At 47.1% G+C, this 12,945-nt stretch overlaps 5 protein-coding genes across 5 annotated transcripts; 2 read left to right on the forward strand and 3 right to left on the reverse strand.

Annotated features, from left to right (window-relative positions):
• Nucleotides 1-745: 745 nt before the first annotated feature.
• On the reverse strand, nt 746-4,097 carry FMAN_04006 (uncharacterized protein; the record flags this gene model as incomplete). Its single annotated transcript, XM_041824071.1, has 2 exons — nt 746-1,406; nt 1,477-4,097. The coding sequence occupies 2 exons, from the start codon at nt 4,095-4,097 to the stop codon at nt 746-748; spliced, it is 3,282 nt and encodes a 1,093-aa protein (XP_041689588.1).
• A 405-nt stretch (nt 4,098-4,502) lies between these two features.
• FMAN_04005 (uncharacterized protein) lies at nt 4,503-5,510 on the forward strand (the record flags this gene model as incomplete). The annotated part of the gene is made up of 1 exon (XM_041824072.1): nt 4,503-5,510. One exon carries the CDS (start codon nt 4,503-4,505, stop codon nt 5,508-5,510), a length of 1,008 nt encoding a protein of 335 aa, XP_041689589.1.
• A 1,139-nt stretch (nt 5,511-6,649) lies between these two features.
• Nucleotides 6,650-7,852, reverse strand: FMAN_04004 (uncharacterized protein; the record flags this gene model as incomplete). Its single annotated transcript, XM_041824073.1, has 1 exon — nt 6,650-7,852. The coding sequence occupies one exon, from the start codon at nt 7,850-7,852 to the stop codon at nt 6,650-6,652; it is 1,203 nt and encodes a 400-aa protein (XP_041689590.1).
• Nucleotides 7,853-9,030: 1,178 nt separating this feature from the next.
• On the forward strand, nt 9,031-10,641 carry FMAN_04003 (uncharacterized protein; the record flags this gene model as incomplete). Its single annotated transcript, XM_041824074.1, has 1 exon — nt 9,031-10,641. One exon carries the CDS (start codon nt 9,031-9,033, stop codon nt 10,639-10,641), a length of 1,611 nt encoding a protein of 536 aa, XP_041689591.1.
• Nucleotides 10,642-11,349: 708 nt separating this feature from the next.
• Nucleotides 11,350-12,025, reverse strand: FMAN_04002 (uncharacterized protein; the record flags this gene model as incomplete). The annotated part of the gene is made up of 2 exons (XM_041824075.1): nt 11,350-11,913; nt 11,972-12,025. The coding sequence occupies 2 exons, from the start codon at nt 12,023-12,025 to the stop codon at nt 11,350-11,352; spliced, it is 618 nt and encodes a 205-aa protein (XP_041689592.1).
• Between the last annotated feature and the right edge of the window lie 920 nt (nt 12,026-12,945).

The raw sequence follows: 12,945 nt of genomic DNA on the forward strand, positions 1-12,945 counted from the left end.
ATAATAAATTTAAAAAAATCTTAAGGTTATATAATAAGAAATTAATTAGCCTTATTATTAAGGTATTATTATATATTTAATATTTATATTTTACTATAAATTTAATATAATAATAAAATAATATTTATAAAAAGGTAATAAATTAAATTAAAAATTAATTTCTTTAAGTTTTAATTAATATAATATTATTATTTATATTTTTTTTAATTTATATTTTTTATATTATATTATTTTATAATTTAATTTAATTTATTATTAATTTATATTTAATTAAATTATAAGGTTTATAATAATAGCTATATAACCTTAAGATTTATTATTAAGGTTATTATATTTTTTTAATATAATATATAATGCCTTATATTATATTATATTAAAAAATAAGTATTTTATTATATTATTTTTTTATTTAAGACCTTAATTAGCTATATCTTATATATTACTATAAAGATATTTTAACTTTTTAATAATATTATTAAATTTATTTAATTCTTTTATTTAAAAATTATTATAATGTTAATATTCTTTTTTTTTTTATTTTTTTTTTATTTAAAATTACTTTTTTATAATTACTTTTTAAAGTTATAACAATTTAAAAATACTTTATATAATTATTTTTTATAATATTAATTTTTACCTTTTATATTATATTTAATACCTTATTTACCTTAATTTAATTATCTCTTTTAGCTACCTTTTTAGCTATATTAATTAGATATATATATTAATAAACCTTAAGTAAGAATTATAGTATAGTAGCCAGTTTAACATTAACCGACGCTGATATAGTGGTCGCTGGTCCCATTAAGGATCTGGTGTCAAAAGGGTTTGAAATCCATATAAAAACGCGGGTGACTTGCCCTCGGATAGAGTACAGGATATCTTGATCGGGGTCCGCCGCTAGTTCAGTAAGACGTTCAAGTTCCTTTCTCCCTGAAAGCTTATGCTTCTGTGCCTTTACTTCGACAATCTCCGGGACCATTTTGCTGGACAACACGGCAAATTGGGCGATGAGACCTTTGTACTTGGCCACCTCGTCCGCCTCGCGGTCAAGATCATGGAATCGACCTAGTTCAGAGCTGAAATACATAGCAGTCAACAAAAGCATATATATCTCGGTCTGGCGGCTTCGGCCCTCGTCTTGAAGCTTCTTCAGCTCTATGAGGGTTTTGGCCAGAGCGACGGTCCACACTTGGGAAAGTATAGTCTTTCTGTAGTAGAACCTTTCGCCGGCCCCATGCTCCAGCACAGCGGCTATTCTCATCAGTCCCATTAGATGTGTTGTGTCGAGGTCGATTTGCACGAGACCTGTCATGCAGGCAGATGCAAAATTGTCGAATTCCATCTCAATCTCGGCATCAACTACTCCCCATTCGCGATGATCATCCCAACAAACCCAAGGCCATCTGTTGATAGATCAGCAAAACGAACATGTAACAATCATTCCGTGCACGAGGAATGCTGCTGCTGACTTACTTCTTCCCCCTATAGCAGTAGTATAGTACAAATGCTTCATTCACTGTCAATTGAAGCGAAAAGGAGTTGTTTTTATAGGCAGGATGTTGCCTGAGAAGCAAAGGAACCAGTGGATTCAAACGCATAATTCCTCGGTCTGTTGGGATCATCGAATCCGGCCCCTCAGTGAAATCTTCAAGCATTCCACGATCAACAAGCCCATCTTTGATGCGGGCACACATGGCTGTCAGAAAGCTGTCAGCGGGTGATGCTGGTTCGGAAAACTCGAGGTCTTTATGAAACAGAACGCTAGAGCCGGACAACGCCAGGTTTTCCTCAGGCTCCGCTACTTCAGCAACATTCAGTAAAGTCTCAATGAAGACGCGTGCCTCCTCTGTGAGCTCGGTGTTGTCTCTGTAAGACACATCCAAGTCGAGTGCAGCGTGCACAAGCCGTGTAGACGCAGCCTTTCCTAGAACCTTGGTCACTCTTGTGCTCCAGATGCAAAAAATGGCGAGGAGATCTTTGGTGGGCAGAACACCCATGAATGGCGCAAGCAATATAGGCAGAAATCCGGTTCCCCAGTCCATACTTCGTAGTTCCTCATATATACCATCAAGTAGTGTTCTGTTGCCTGGCTGTTCAGATTCTTCGTCGGTGTCTGAAGTCCCAAAGCTTGCAGAAGGCGCAGCAGCGCGGTTTGAGCGAAGTCCGAGTAAGAAGCAATATACGTCTTTCGGAGCTCTTGACCAGTAAAGCCCACTTTGAGTCATAATTTCTATAGCCTGTGGATTTCCGTTTACCATCTCAACAACAGCCTCAAGGCAATCTCTCTCCTCTTGTGTCTTGTTCTTTGCCGTTGTCTCAGGAGCTGAAGGTTCGTCATCATCAGTGACGCGATCCCTGAAAAGGGGATCCACCACCAACAGAGTCGCTGGCCGAGTGTGAAGCCCAGAGAGCTTGTATACTTTTGCCTTACTCAGCCATCTTTCTCGCTTGCGCGAAGCAAGAATGACAAGTGCACCAGACTTGGACAGCTTGGAGGTAAGATTGATGAATTGGCCTTGTTGTTGGTTGAAGTTCGCTGAGTCGAGGTCATCAAACACGATGAGACATTTGTGACTCTCGAAATGCTCATACAAAGAGCTTCTATCTTCTGAGTCTAGAGTAGAGTTCGGAGCAAAGTGGCGTTGCAGCTGTTGTAGCATGTCATCCTTGTTGAAAGGCTCGCTCAAGTTGAGGTGTATAAGGATTGCATCTTGGATCATGCCCGAAGCCTTCCACCATGTACATAAATGATCCAGAAGAGTGGTCTTGCCGATACCAGCCATCCCATAGATCAATAGAGGTAGTGGTTTTCCAAGCAAAAGTATTGATTCTATGTGGACAATGTCCTGTTCTCGCCCATACAGCGAGTTAGGATGGCTCTGCTCTTGCTTAGGAGTTTTGCAGTCAACACTCGAACTGGTAGATGGAAGCCATTCTGGGTTGACGTGAGTAAGTACCACGAAATCACAAATGGGCAACCTCTCATCGCCTTCACTTCCTCTCAAGCGTCGTCGAGCGGCTCGAGCGGCTACTTCCAATGGGAGACTCTGATGAATGTACCCAGTGTAGAGCGATTTTATGAATGCCTCGACACCAGTCTCAGTGATATGGTAGGCCAAAGTTACCACGGTCTGTATTCCACTGCTCAGAAGTACGGTAGCTGCAGTCTCAACGGCGGATCTGGCATGTGGACAGGGAGCAATGACAACATCCTGAACACCATAAAGTAGAAGCAGTGCCGCAACTTTATCGACGGCTTTTAGGTCCTCCTCTATCACCTCAGACTTGTTTTGGTTGATGAATTGGAAGTAGATCCTGGGAGTCTCGGGCTCGGATTTTCGAGGGCGTTTGTGGACAAGCAGCATATCTAAATGAATGGCAGCAAAGTAGCCTTTAGGGTGGGATTCGAGCTCAGTCTTCAAGGCACGAAAGGACCCAAGTCGTATAAAGATGGCGCTCGTAGAATCTCCTGCCGCCTGTTGAATGGTATGCGAGACTGGGACGGAGAGCTCGCTCGCATGAGTGGAACAACCAGGAGCACGACACGATAACACAAGGACCCTCCTTTGTCCTTCGTTCTCCTGGTCATCAACCTTGTTGCCTTTGCCATCCTGGCTGAGATGTTGGGGAGTGCCAGTAGCCAGTGTCTGCACCACGCTGACCTCCATCGGCCGCATCGTAGGCTCCCATACCTCGAGCCGCTCTAGGAACTCCCAAAGAACGCGTTGCATGGGCATGTGGTCCTCGGTATTGCGATCCTCAGAGTTATTATTGTTGAACCAGGGTTGTTCTGTAATACGAATGACTACTTTTTCTCCGTAAAAGTCGGATGGAGAGTTCGTCTGCGTCTGTAGTGCATTCATCATGTCCTGCACATGTTCGCTGACCCAGTCCCCGCCATATGGTGGCTCAATATGGCCCGGAGCCCCGGTTGCCAGAAGAAGAAGAGGACGGATGGTAACTGAGGTATCTGATCCGATGCGAGATGTGCCGTCATGGTCTCTGGTGATGTTGACGTAGAAAAGACACAAACCGTCAAGGTCCTCCGATTGGGAAGGGTCAACATTTCGCCGCGCAATATCAACAGTGATCATTTTCATTATTTCTGACTTTCGATTATGTGCAGGAGACTCAGTGTGACGTTCCTGTTTGATGAGGAGCGAAACCTAGCCATATAGAGTCGTCGATGTTCGTGCTGTGGGACGGCACATTTGCCGAACGGCACTGACGAGAAACGAATACAGACGACTGCCCCATTGGAACTATATACGAGAATCAGTAGAAAAGGTCCACACTGGCAGGGGTTTGGGCAGCAATGATCTACAATGGCTTTCAGCTCGCCTGGGATAATTGAAAATGCAGTCGAATCGGTCTGTGCTCTCCTCGGTATATTGGCCTCACTTGTGATCTGAGGAATTGCTTCTCTGGCACTCCATAACTTTACATACAACAGTCTTGTAATCCATCACCGTAATTACACCGTCATTATCACTATCGACATGCCTACTGAACAAGCCCGACCATCGTTCTATTTACTCCCCCCAGAACGATATCTACCAGCATCAGCCCTAGCAACCTGGCTCGGACGAATAGTCAAATCCTATTCCGAGCCAGATGCAAATTTTGTGCCGGATGACCCAAAACCCTTTGTAACACACGAATTTGCAACAAGCACCATCTCCAACGCCAGCCTTGCCGCATTATCACAGCGGAACAAGTCGTTCGCTGCCAAACTCGGCGCAACAGTTGATGTCTCACGAGAAATCAGTAATGGCGGGGGACTCTCGTTCACTAGCTCCAAGGTCGTCTGCGTGCGTCTTCAGAATTATGATCAAGTTTTTGATCGGTTGATACAGCATGAGGACACGAGGTCTCAGCTCCAACGGATGCTAGCTCGCGGCGGCAATGCTGGCTTCATGGTTACTGCGGTGCTCATCTGGCAGGATGCAACTTTCACGCACTCCAGAGAACGCGGGGTCACAACCTCGGCCGGTGTTTCAGTGCCTGTGTCTACGATTGTCTCAAGTACTACAGGCATCATGCTGCCCTCTGAACTCACTGACCCAGGCGTTTCCGGGTCACGAGGTCAACAAGATACAGCCGAGTTCTCTGGCGAAAGCGCCGGGAGTAATATCTTTGCTCTCCAGTACAAGACTGTGCGGAGATCTGTTGTCCAGTCGTTTTTGGGTATGAACAACAGTATGATGTTGAAAGGAAAAGGTCCAGATTTGCCAGCCTCGCAATCTTTTGCGAAGAAACACCGTGGAGACGACGAATCTGAGTCGGAGGAGAGTGATCCCAGTAGCGATGAAGAAAGCGATAAAGAGGATGAGATCGGGAGTGATGACAAGTCCGATGGTGATTACGAAGAAGTCAAGAACGGGAAGGTTGTTCTGGAGATGGATGAGGATAGCGTTACGTGGGTTGATGTGCTAGATGAGGAGGAAGAGGGGATGGAGCGCGTTGATATTAGCATTGGTGGCGAAGAAATGGAGTTTGTATTCTAATGTAATGATTTAGGTATTTCTCAAGCATGAAAACTGACGATCTCGAATTTGATCAGTGTATTTCTTCGAGCCTCTCCCAACATCGTTGTCTCTCTGTTCCATAATCTTTCCACCTTGACATCCTGATGTCGGTGAGACTTGATGGCGCGGGCGCCAGCCCATCTTTCACTCACAAGTCAGGCCTATATAAGAACTCCTTGCCCCAGAACGGGGAGGCATGGGTTTCGTAACTCCTGCAGGCGTTGGTCATGAAGCCCAAATCCACCTTCTCAGGGCTGACAACAGCCCTTTCTAGTAACATCTCGCCAATCCACCCTAGGTACGGCCCGAGCCGGTTTTCCCAGTCCTGGTGGCATTTAAAAAGGCTGGTCAACTGCCAGGCGTAACAAAGATGGCTATCAAAACCAACGCAGTGTCGCCCCAGATGCCTTGGAGCATGAGTCGCACCTAGGTACCAGAGTAACTATCTATAGATACTCTAAGCTACTGTTCACTACTGCCTGCCTGAGACCTCCGAAAGAATCATGGTGATGATAACAATAAGCCCTGGGCACCCCAACAATCTGGAGGTAGTGAGTAATTCGGTCTGCAAAGGCTTCGCCCCCATCAACGCAGTTTCCAGGAGACCAGCGAATTCCTTTTCTCCCACTCTGCCTCACGGTGCCACTACATGAGATCAAGCATTCCAGGTTCGGGAGCTTCTTCTGTACTCTCATCAAAGCCTTCTTCACCTGAACCTGCGCCCTCTGTAGTGACACACGCAACTTAATAGGTCTATAACGTCTTCGTCTAGTTGTTAGGCCACTTCTCAACGAGAAGGGGGGGCACTTGGATAAGGAGTGAGACTGCAGTTTCTCTCAGAGGTGATTAATGCAGCCTAGGTAGCCTCCTATGCGGTACTTGGACAACTGAGAGGACTTCTAGGACTTTGACATACTACCGTGGACTATTGACTCGAGTTTATTATTTATGTCACCTAAACTCTATGTTCTGCTCGGCATTATCTGTTTCCCAAGATCTATTTCGACTTGAGTCTTCAATCTTTCGATATACTCATCTACTCGAAATCCCTTATAGCAAGCCTTATAAATAAAGATAATTATCTAATATCAGGCTTAAGATGAGATATCTTATGAAAACTACAATCTCCCCTTATGCCCTGACTTTAACTTCTCACGCGCTCGCTCCAGGATCCCTCTCGCCCGTGGTTCAGACCGTCCATCATACGCTGATATGCCTTCTCCTAATGAACCGTTCATACATAAAGCCTCTGCCAGATCCCACGCATCGCATAACGCCAGGTTCGCTCCACAACCAGCAAAGGGTGTCACAGCATGGTTAGCATCGCCAATAAAAATGACACCCATCTTTTCAATATCGTCATGTGTGAAAGCCTTCTTGTCCTTTGCGTTGATGGCAAACACGGTCTTTGTATCTGTCCTTTCCACAATGTCTCTGAAAGGGTCCTGGAACTTGTTCCCAAGATCGAGACTGCGATTTATAACTCCTTGTACCATTTCGTCGTTCTTGAGATCTAGTCTAGGGATTTCCTCGTTTTCGAGATTACCAACGCCCCATACAACGCTGTTCTTGTCGACTGGGGAAAAGAAGCAAGACATCCCGGTTCCTGAAAGCATAAACCCCCAGTCTTTGTCGATGGGCGCTGGAGGAGTTCCGTCAAATCGAGCAATACCACCTCGGAGAATTGCACCGGCAAATTCAAGGTTGTCACTTGGTCTAAGGTATCCTCGGAGTTTGCTGTTCGCTCCATCGGCGGCAATAAGCAGGTCACACTCTTCCTCGGTGATTGTCTCATTGCCGGGTTGTCCGCTCGCGACTTGAACCCGCACTCGTCCTTGGTCCGTTTGCCTGGCTGAGATGCAGCGTGAGTTCCACTGTACCGAATCTTCCGGCCGGAGGTTATCGTGGAGGACCTTCCGAAGATCCTTGCGTGCTATCCTAACGCTGGAAGATGGCAGCTCTTCGATTGGCTCGTGGCGGAAGCTTGCGTGTTCATGCCAATTAGGTCCCCAGATTTTGAATGCCCCTTCTCCATTAAGTCCAGACACAGCATTGTCTACAATTTGGTCAATAAGACCGAGTCTCTTTAGGGCAATGAGACCTCCCGAGGTGTCGTATCCGGTAAGAGATAATGTGTAGCCTTCACGTTGAGCGCTTACGTCGGGCGAGTCGCGGTCGTAGATGATGATCTTGGGCTCTTTGAACAGGGGATTCCATAATTTGCGTAGTCCAACAGCGAATGCTGAACCAGAAACACCACCGCCAGCGATGATGATGGTTTTGCCTTCGAGAAAGTGATGTTGATGTGATGAGTCGTCCATGGTCATGTTTTGTGTTGAAGAGGGAAAGAAAGGTCGGCAGATGCCGTTATATAAGATGTACTTAGCATTGCTTACACATTCAAAGTCACACGAATTTCTTATATAAACCTAGGAGTGGCTCACTACATGCTGTGGATGTCGACTAACAGCATCGTGGTATTTTATTTCTCACCGACGATGCATACACTGATTACCCAACTGGGTACACGGATTTCCTAATTGAGACATGACCGGGGTAGACGAGACTACGACTGTAACTTCAGTTCTGTTATTCACGACTCGGAAGTTACAATCATATGAGAATCGGAAGTTTTCTTATATATTCTCCGTTATATTGTTCGGCAGTTCCTTACGGGCATCATGACGGGAGTAGCCCGAGGTTGGAAACCTTAATCAGGAGTTTGTCACAATCAAGAGGCTTAGTCCTTGCGCCTTTCATTCACATGCGCGCTTGGTCCTTATGAAGTACGGATCTTGCCTTGAAGAATCAGTAAACCAATGCATCATAGTTGATCAAAGTCACCTTGTGTACTGAGCACATCGTTTAACTGCTCACCAGGCCCAGGGGATGTGACTTGCACCTCCATGAATTCGTGAGCAAGCAGACGACGAGGATACACGCCAAAGCGTCAAGACGGCCACTGTGCTATCAGGTTCAAGAGGCAACCGAGTCATGTTTCGATATGAAAAATGCTGGGATTTATGAACTTCGACAAATTAGGCATTTCGTATATTTACGAGTTCTTTATTCCCAGCTGATGAGTAGCGGTGATTACATTGACGGGTTGCTTGATTCGTTGGTGATTTGGATGTCGTGGAGCCAATCAGATTGCTTCGAGCAGAGCCAATAACCCAAAACGGGAGATGCACTCATCAAACAGCCCATAGCAAAGGCCTTTTAACTGTGCGTCGTCTATAGCTAAATTTACACAAAGTTACATAAATCTTTTTATGCTCCAGGATCAAGGTCCTGAGCTTTGGTTTCTTCCCCTAGCCTAATAGTTTACGCCGATTTACGGATTACTTGTTACTTCTATTGTAATATCTCTAGGCAAATCCACACCATGACCCCGCATTGACACCCGCTCCCCTCCATCACCAAACCCCCACCAAAATATTATCATCACCAACCTTCAAAAAACTTCACATCCAATCTATACCCTCACCATTTTGCCGCGATGGCGTCCGATCTCTCGGCCCCTCCCGTCCTCTCGACTCCCGACGACCATATCCTTGAAGTTTCCGCCGCCGACTCTATCCCCAAATCCACACTCTCCGATGATGCCCTCCGCGAAACGTACGAGGTTGTTCGCACAGCCGATGAGATCCGCGCTGGAGGATGGAGGCGCATCGGCTTACAGTTCCCGGACTTTATGCTGGTAGACGCTCCTCGGGTTGTAGAGGCTCTATCGAAGGAACTCAGCGCACATGATGCGCAGGAAGAGGGCAAGGCTGAGAGGAGGATATACGTTCTTGCGGATAGCAGTTACAGTGCCTGCTGTGTGGACGAGATAGCTGCAGAGCATGTATCAGCAGATGTGGTAGTCCATTACGGCCGAACGTGTCTTAGCCCTACGAGTCACCTCCCTGCGATATACGTTTACACCTCACACGATCTCGATTACAACGTGACATTGGAGGAAATCAAGAAGGAGTTCAGCGACAAGACTGTCAAGTTGGTCATAATGGCCGATCTGACATATCAGAATCACGTTGACAAAGTGGTTTCCCTTCTCAAAGACGAAGGCTATATCGATGTGGTTTCCACAGCAGTAACACGCGACCCCGCCGCCTTGATACCCAACCGCAAGATCCTTTCCGATGAAGCTCATGACGACGAACATTGGAAGGCTTACTCGATCATCCACATCTCCGACCCGCCCTCTGCGCTCCTTCTCGCTCTATACTCACGATTCGCTTCATTACACGTCCTTGCGACGCCGTCTTCAACACTCGAGAACCCCACTATCCGCACAGCAGGTCTCCTTCGACGTCGATTTGCGAAGGTGTTGTCGCTGGCTTCCGCCGGTGTAATTGGCATTCTTGTGAACACACTGTCAGTCGCAAACTACCTCAGCTCAATCAATACCCTGCGTGAGAAGATCGCTCGTGCAGACAAGAAGAGTTACACCATTGTCGTGGGAAAGCTCAACCCGGCGAAGCTGGCTAACTTTGCTGAGATTGAGGGTTGGGTTGTGGTCGGATGCTGGGAGAGCGGGTTGGTAGAGGATGATGCTGGATACTGGAGACCAGTCATCACACCGTTTGAGCTCGAGGTTGCGCTTATGAGCGAGGATGAACGGGTCTGGGGCGGCGAGTGGTGGGGTGGTATCGAGAAGCTTGGATTCAACGACAAGCCTCAAGATGCGGTCAACGACTCCAAGGATGCTGCCGTCCCAGAAGAGGATCAGTTTGACGATGTCGCTGGGGGCGTTGAAGGAGAAGAATCTGCTCCTCCCGAGTTTGACATGCGGACGGGTAAGCTCATCTCATCAAGCCGACCCATGAGACTTCTAGTTCGCAGCGGCCCCTCTGCCACCAACACCACGGAGGTGATTGATGACGGTCCCGCCGGTACAGCCAAGCAGAACGATGCTCTTATCAAGCGCAGCGTTGGAGAATTGGCGAGTATCAATGGTGTCGCGAGTCCAGGTGCTGAATTTCTTCGCTCTAGTCGCACGTGGCAAGGATTGGGGACTGATTTCGACAATGAAGCTAGCACATTAGTCGAGGAGGGTCGAAGTGGTGTTGCTCGAGGCTATCAAGTTGGAGAATCGGACAAACATTGAGGCAAGGTTACATAAAAAGTGATACCATTTAGCATGACACGGCGTTGGGATGTAGACAAAAGCAAAAGGCGAATATTCATGGTTCAAAGATATATCATGGGGCAACACGCTCGTTGTTCTTTTCGTCGCTCATGTAACAGTTAAGTCATATGATATACAATAGACTCATCCACCGAAGCAGCCTCCAGGGCCTATGCTGCGGCATACCCGTATCTAATCCTAGCCCTTCCCTTACCTGAGCTTCATTATCCATACCCGAAGCATAAGAGACAAAGAAACGTCGTCAACATTGTATCATGTTGGTCGTCATCAGTCCATACATTTCCATCCAAAGAATAAGAAATATGTTCTAGGAGAAGTCATAATGCATGAGGCCGCTTTCCTTGCGGCGATCGTAACAGGGTCTCTTGACCCTCTCCCATCATATTCCCCATGCGCAGTCTTTCATGGGGCGAAAAAGGATTGGATCCCTGGCGCAGAGCACGATGTGTTGTTACTCGAGCGCCCCTATCTAGTGCCATAGGACAAACGGAAATGCTGGCGAGGCTGCGATCTCGCGGGCCATTGGGCCAAGGTATTGTGGTACTTGGGCATACGTTGCAGTGGAGTATGGATGCATTGCCGAGAGAAGCAAACTGGCGGTGTCCCCCGGATTACTCGTTTTTCAAGTCTGTGCTTCCTACGAATCGCAGTAGCGGGATGAGGCTCCTAAACGTAGACACGTCGAGAGTGAGGACGGCTACGGCTGCTGTAGCGAGAGCCAGAGCGGGAGCGGCTTCGGTGGCTGTGACGGCTGGAGTGGTACGAACGGCGAGAAGAGTGGCTGCGGTCATAGGCACTCATGTGTCCGCCATGCATGAAAGCGACAACAGAGGTAACGGCAAAGAAGATGACGTTCATAATGCCAAATGCCCAGCAGGCCTTGAGCATGGAGCATGGCTTGTTGTTGACGAGGTCATAGCTGGGGCCAATGACCCTTACATCGCCAGCGGAGAGATCCCAGTCGTCGCCACGTCGAATGCTAACGCAGTCGGTGTCGCTCACGTAGCGCAGATAGTAAACGGCGGCGATGAAGGCGCCGAAGAAGAGGGCATCAACGAATGCGACAAAATGGGCGTTTGTCGAAGAGCGGTGGTAGCTGAAGAGGGTGAAGATTGCCCAAGCAAGCGCGAGAACTGAGACAATGAAGAGAATGAGGATTGAATCGGGAGTGAGGGCGTTTTGCTTGACGAATCCATCGACGAACCAGGCCAGCATACCCATGCAGGGGATCTATTGATTGTCTGTTAGCCTGCGACCTCCATGGCGTATTTGCATTCCCGCTACCTACCAGAGTGAGGATCTGAAGGATCCGAAAGAAGACAAAGAACATTGCGAAAAACATCTTGGCGATCTTGAACAACTTATGCAGCTCTATCTTGAATAATATCGCACGACAGTCGCAGATGATAAGATGGGGTGTAATGCGCTCAAGGAGAGCGGGGAGCTGAGAGAGATGACGTGCGCGGGGGGACTTGTAAGATGCTGCTTGAGTGAGTGAGACAATAATTCAAGCAATAGATAGATACAAGTAACGCTATAAGACTGAGTCAAGTCAAGACAAGTTGGTGATAGATGGAGGAATGAGAGAAAGGATGGAGGGAGGGAGGGTGTGTGGGAAGAAACCTCTATTTTGTAGCTCCTACGAATGCAAAGGCAAGCAGCAGCAACAGCAGCAATCGTCCATCCAAACTTGTTCCCATCCTTGGTCCTGCCCAAAAAAACCCACGATTCAAGGTGGTTGGTGCTCGAGAAATAGATGGCGCAGGACCACGCACGCCCAGAGAAAGCAGAAATGGGTGGGATAACCCTTGTAAAGACCACCCCTGTAGGTGCAGGATGTTAGTGGTTGGGCCGTTAGATGGTAGGGGACCTTTTGGCTCTAGACCCTTGTAAGTTTAGCGACCTGGAGACTGGTTTCCTCTAGGGCCGTCGGGTTCACGAGTTTTTCGGTGTGAAGCATCTCGAGCCTGAAAATGGAGATGAAAGGTTTATGCGCTGTTTAGTCTCTCGGCAGGCAAGGAGTGATCATCTCCGTTAGTTTGTCGTCCGTTCCCCCAGACTTTTAATTGCAGCTGTTGATGTTCAGCTTCCATTTTGACCGGTCATGCCGAAATTGGAGCATGACGTCGACTTGCACTAGCAATGCAAGCACTCAAGCAGGCAAGCAATTGAAGATTGACCCAGATCAATTGTATTGCAAATCAGGGCAAGACACACTCACACACACTCTCTCTCTCTCTCTCTATCAATTTAGCCAAGAGA

Source organism: Fusarium mangiferae (genome assembly GCF_900044065.1).
Source record: "Fusarium mangiferae strain MRC7560 genome assembly, contig: FMAN_scaffold017, whole genome shotgun sequence".
NCBI lineage: Eukaryota > Fungi > Ascomycota > Sordariomycetes > Hypocreales > Nectriaceae > Fusarium > Fusarium mangiferae.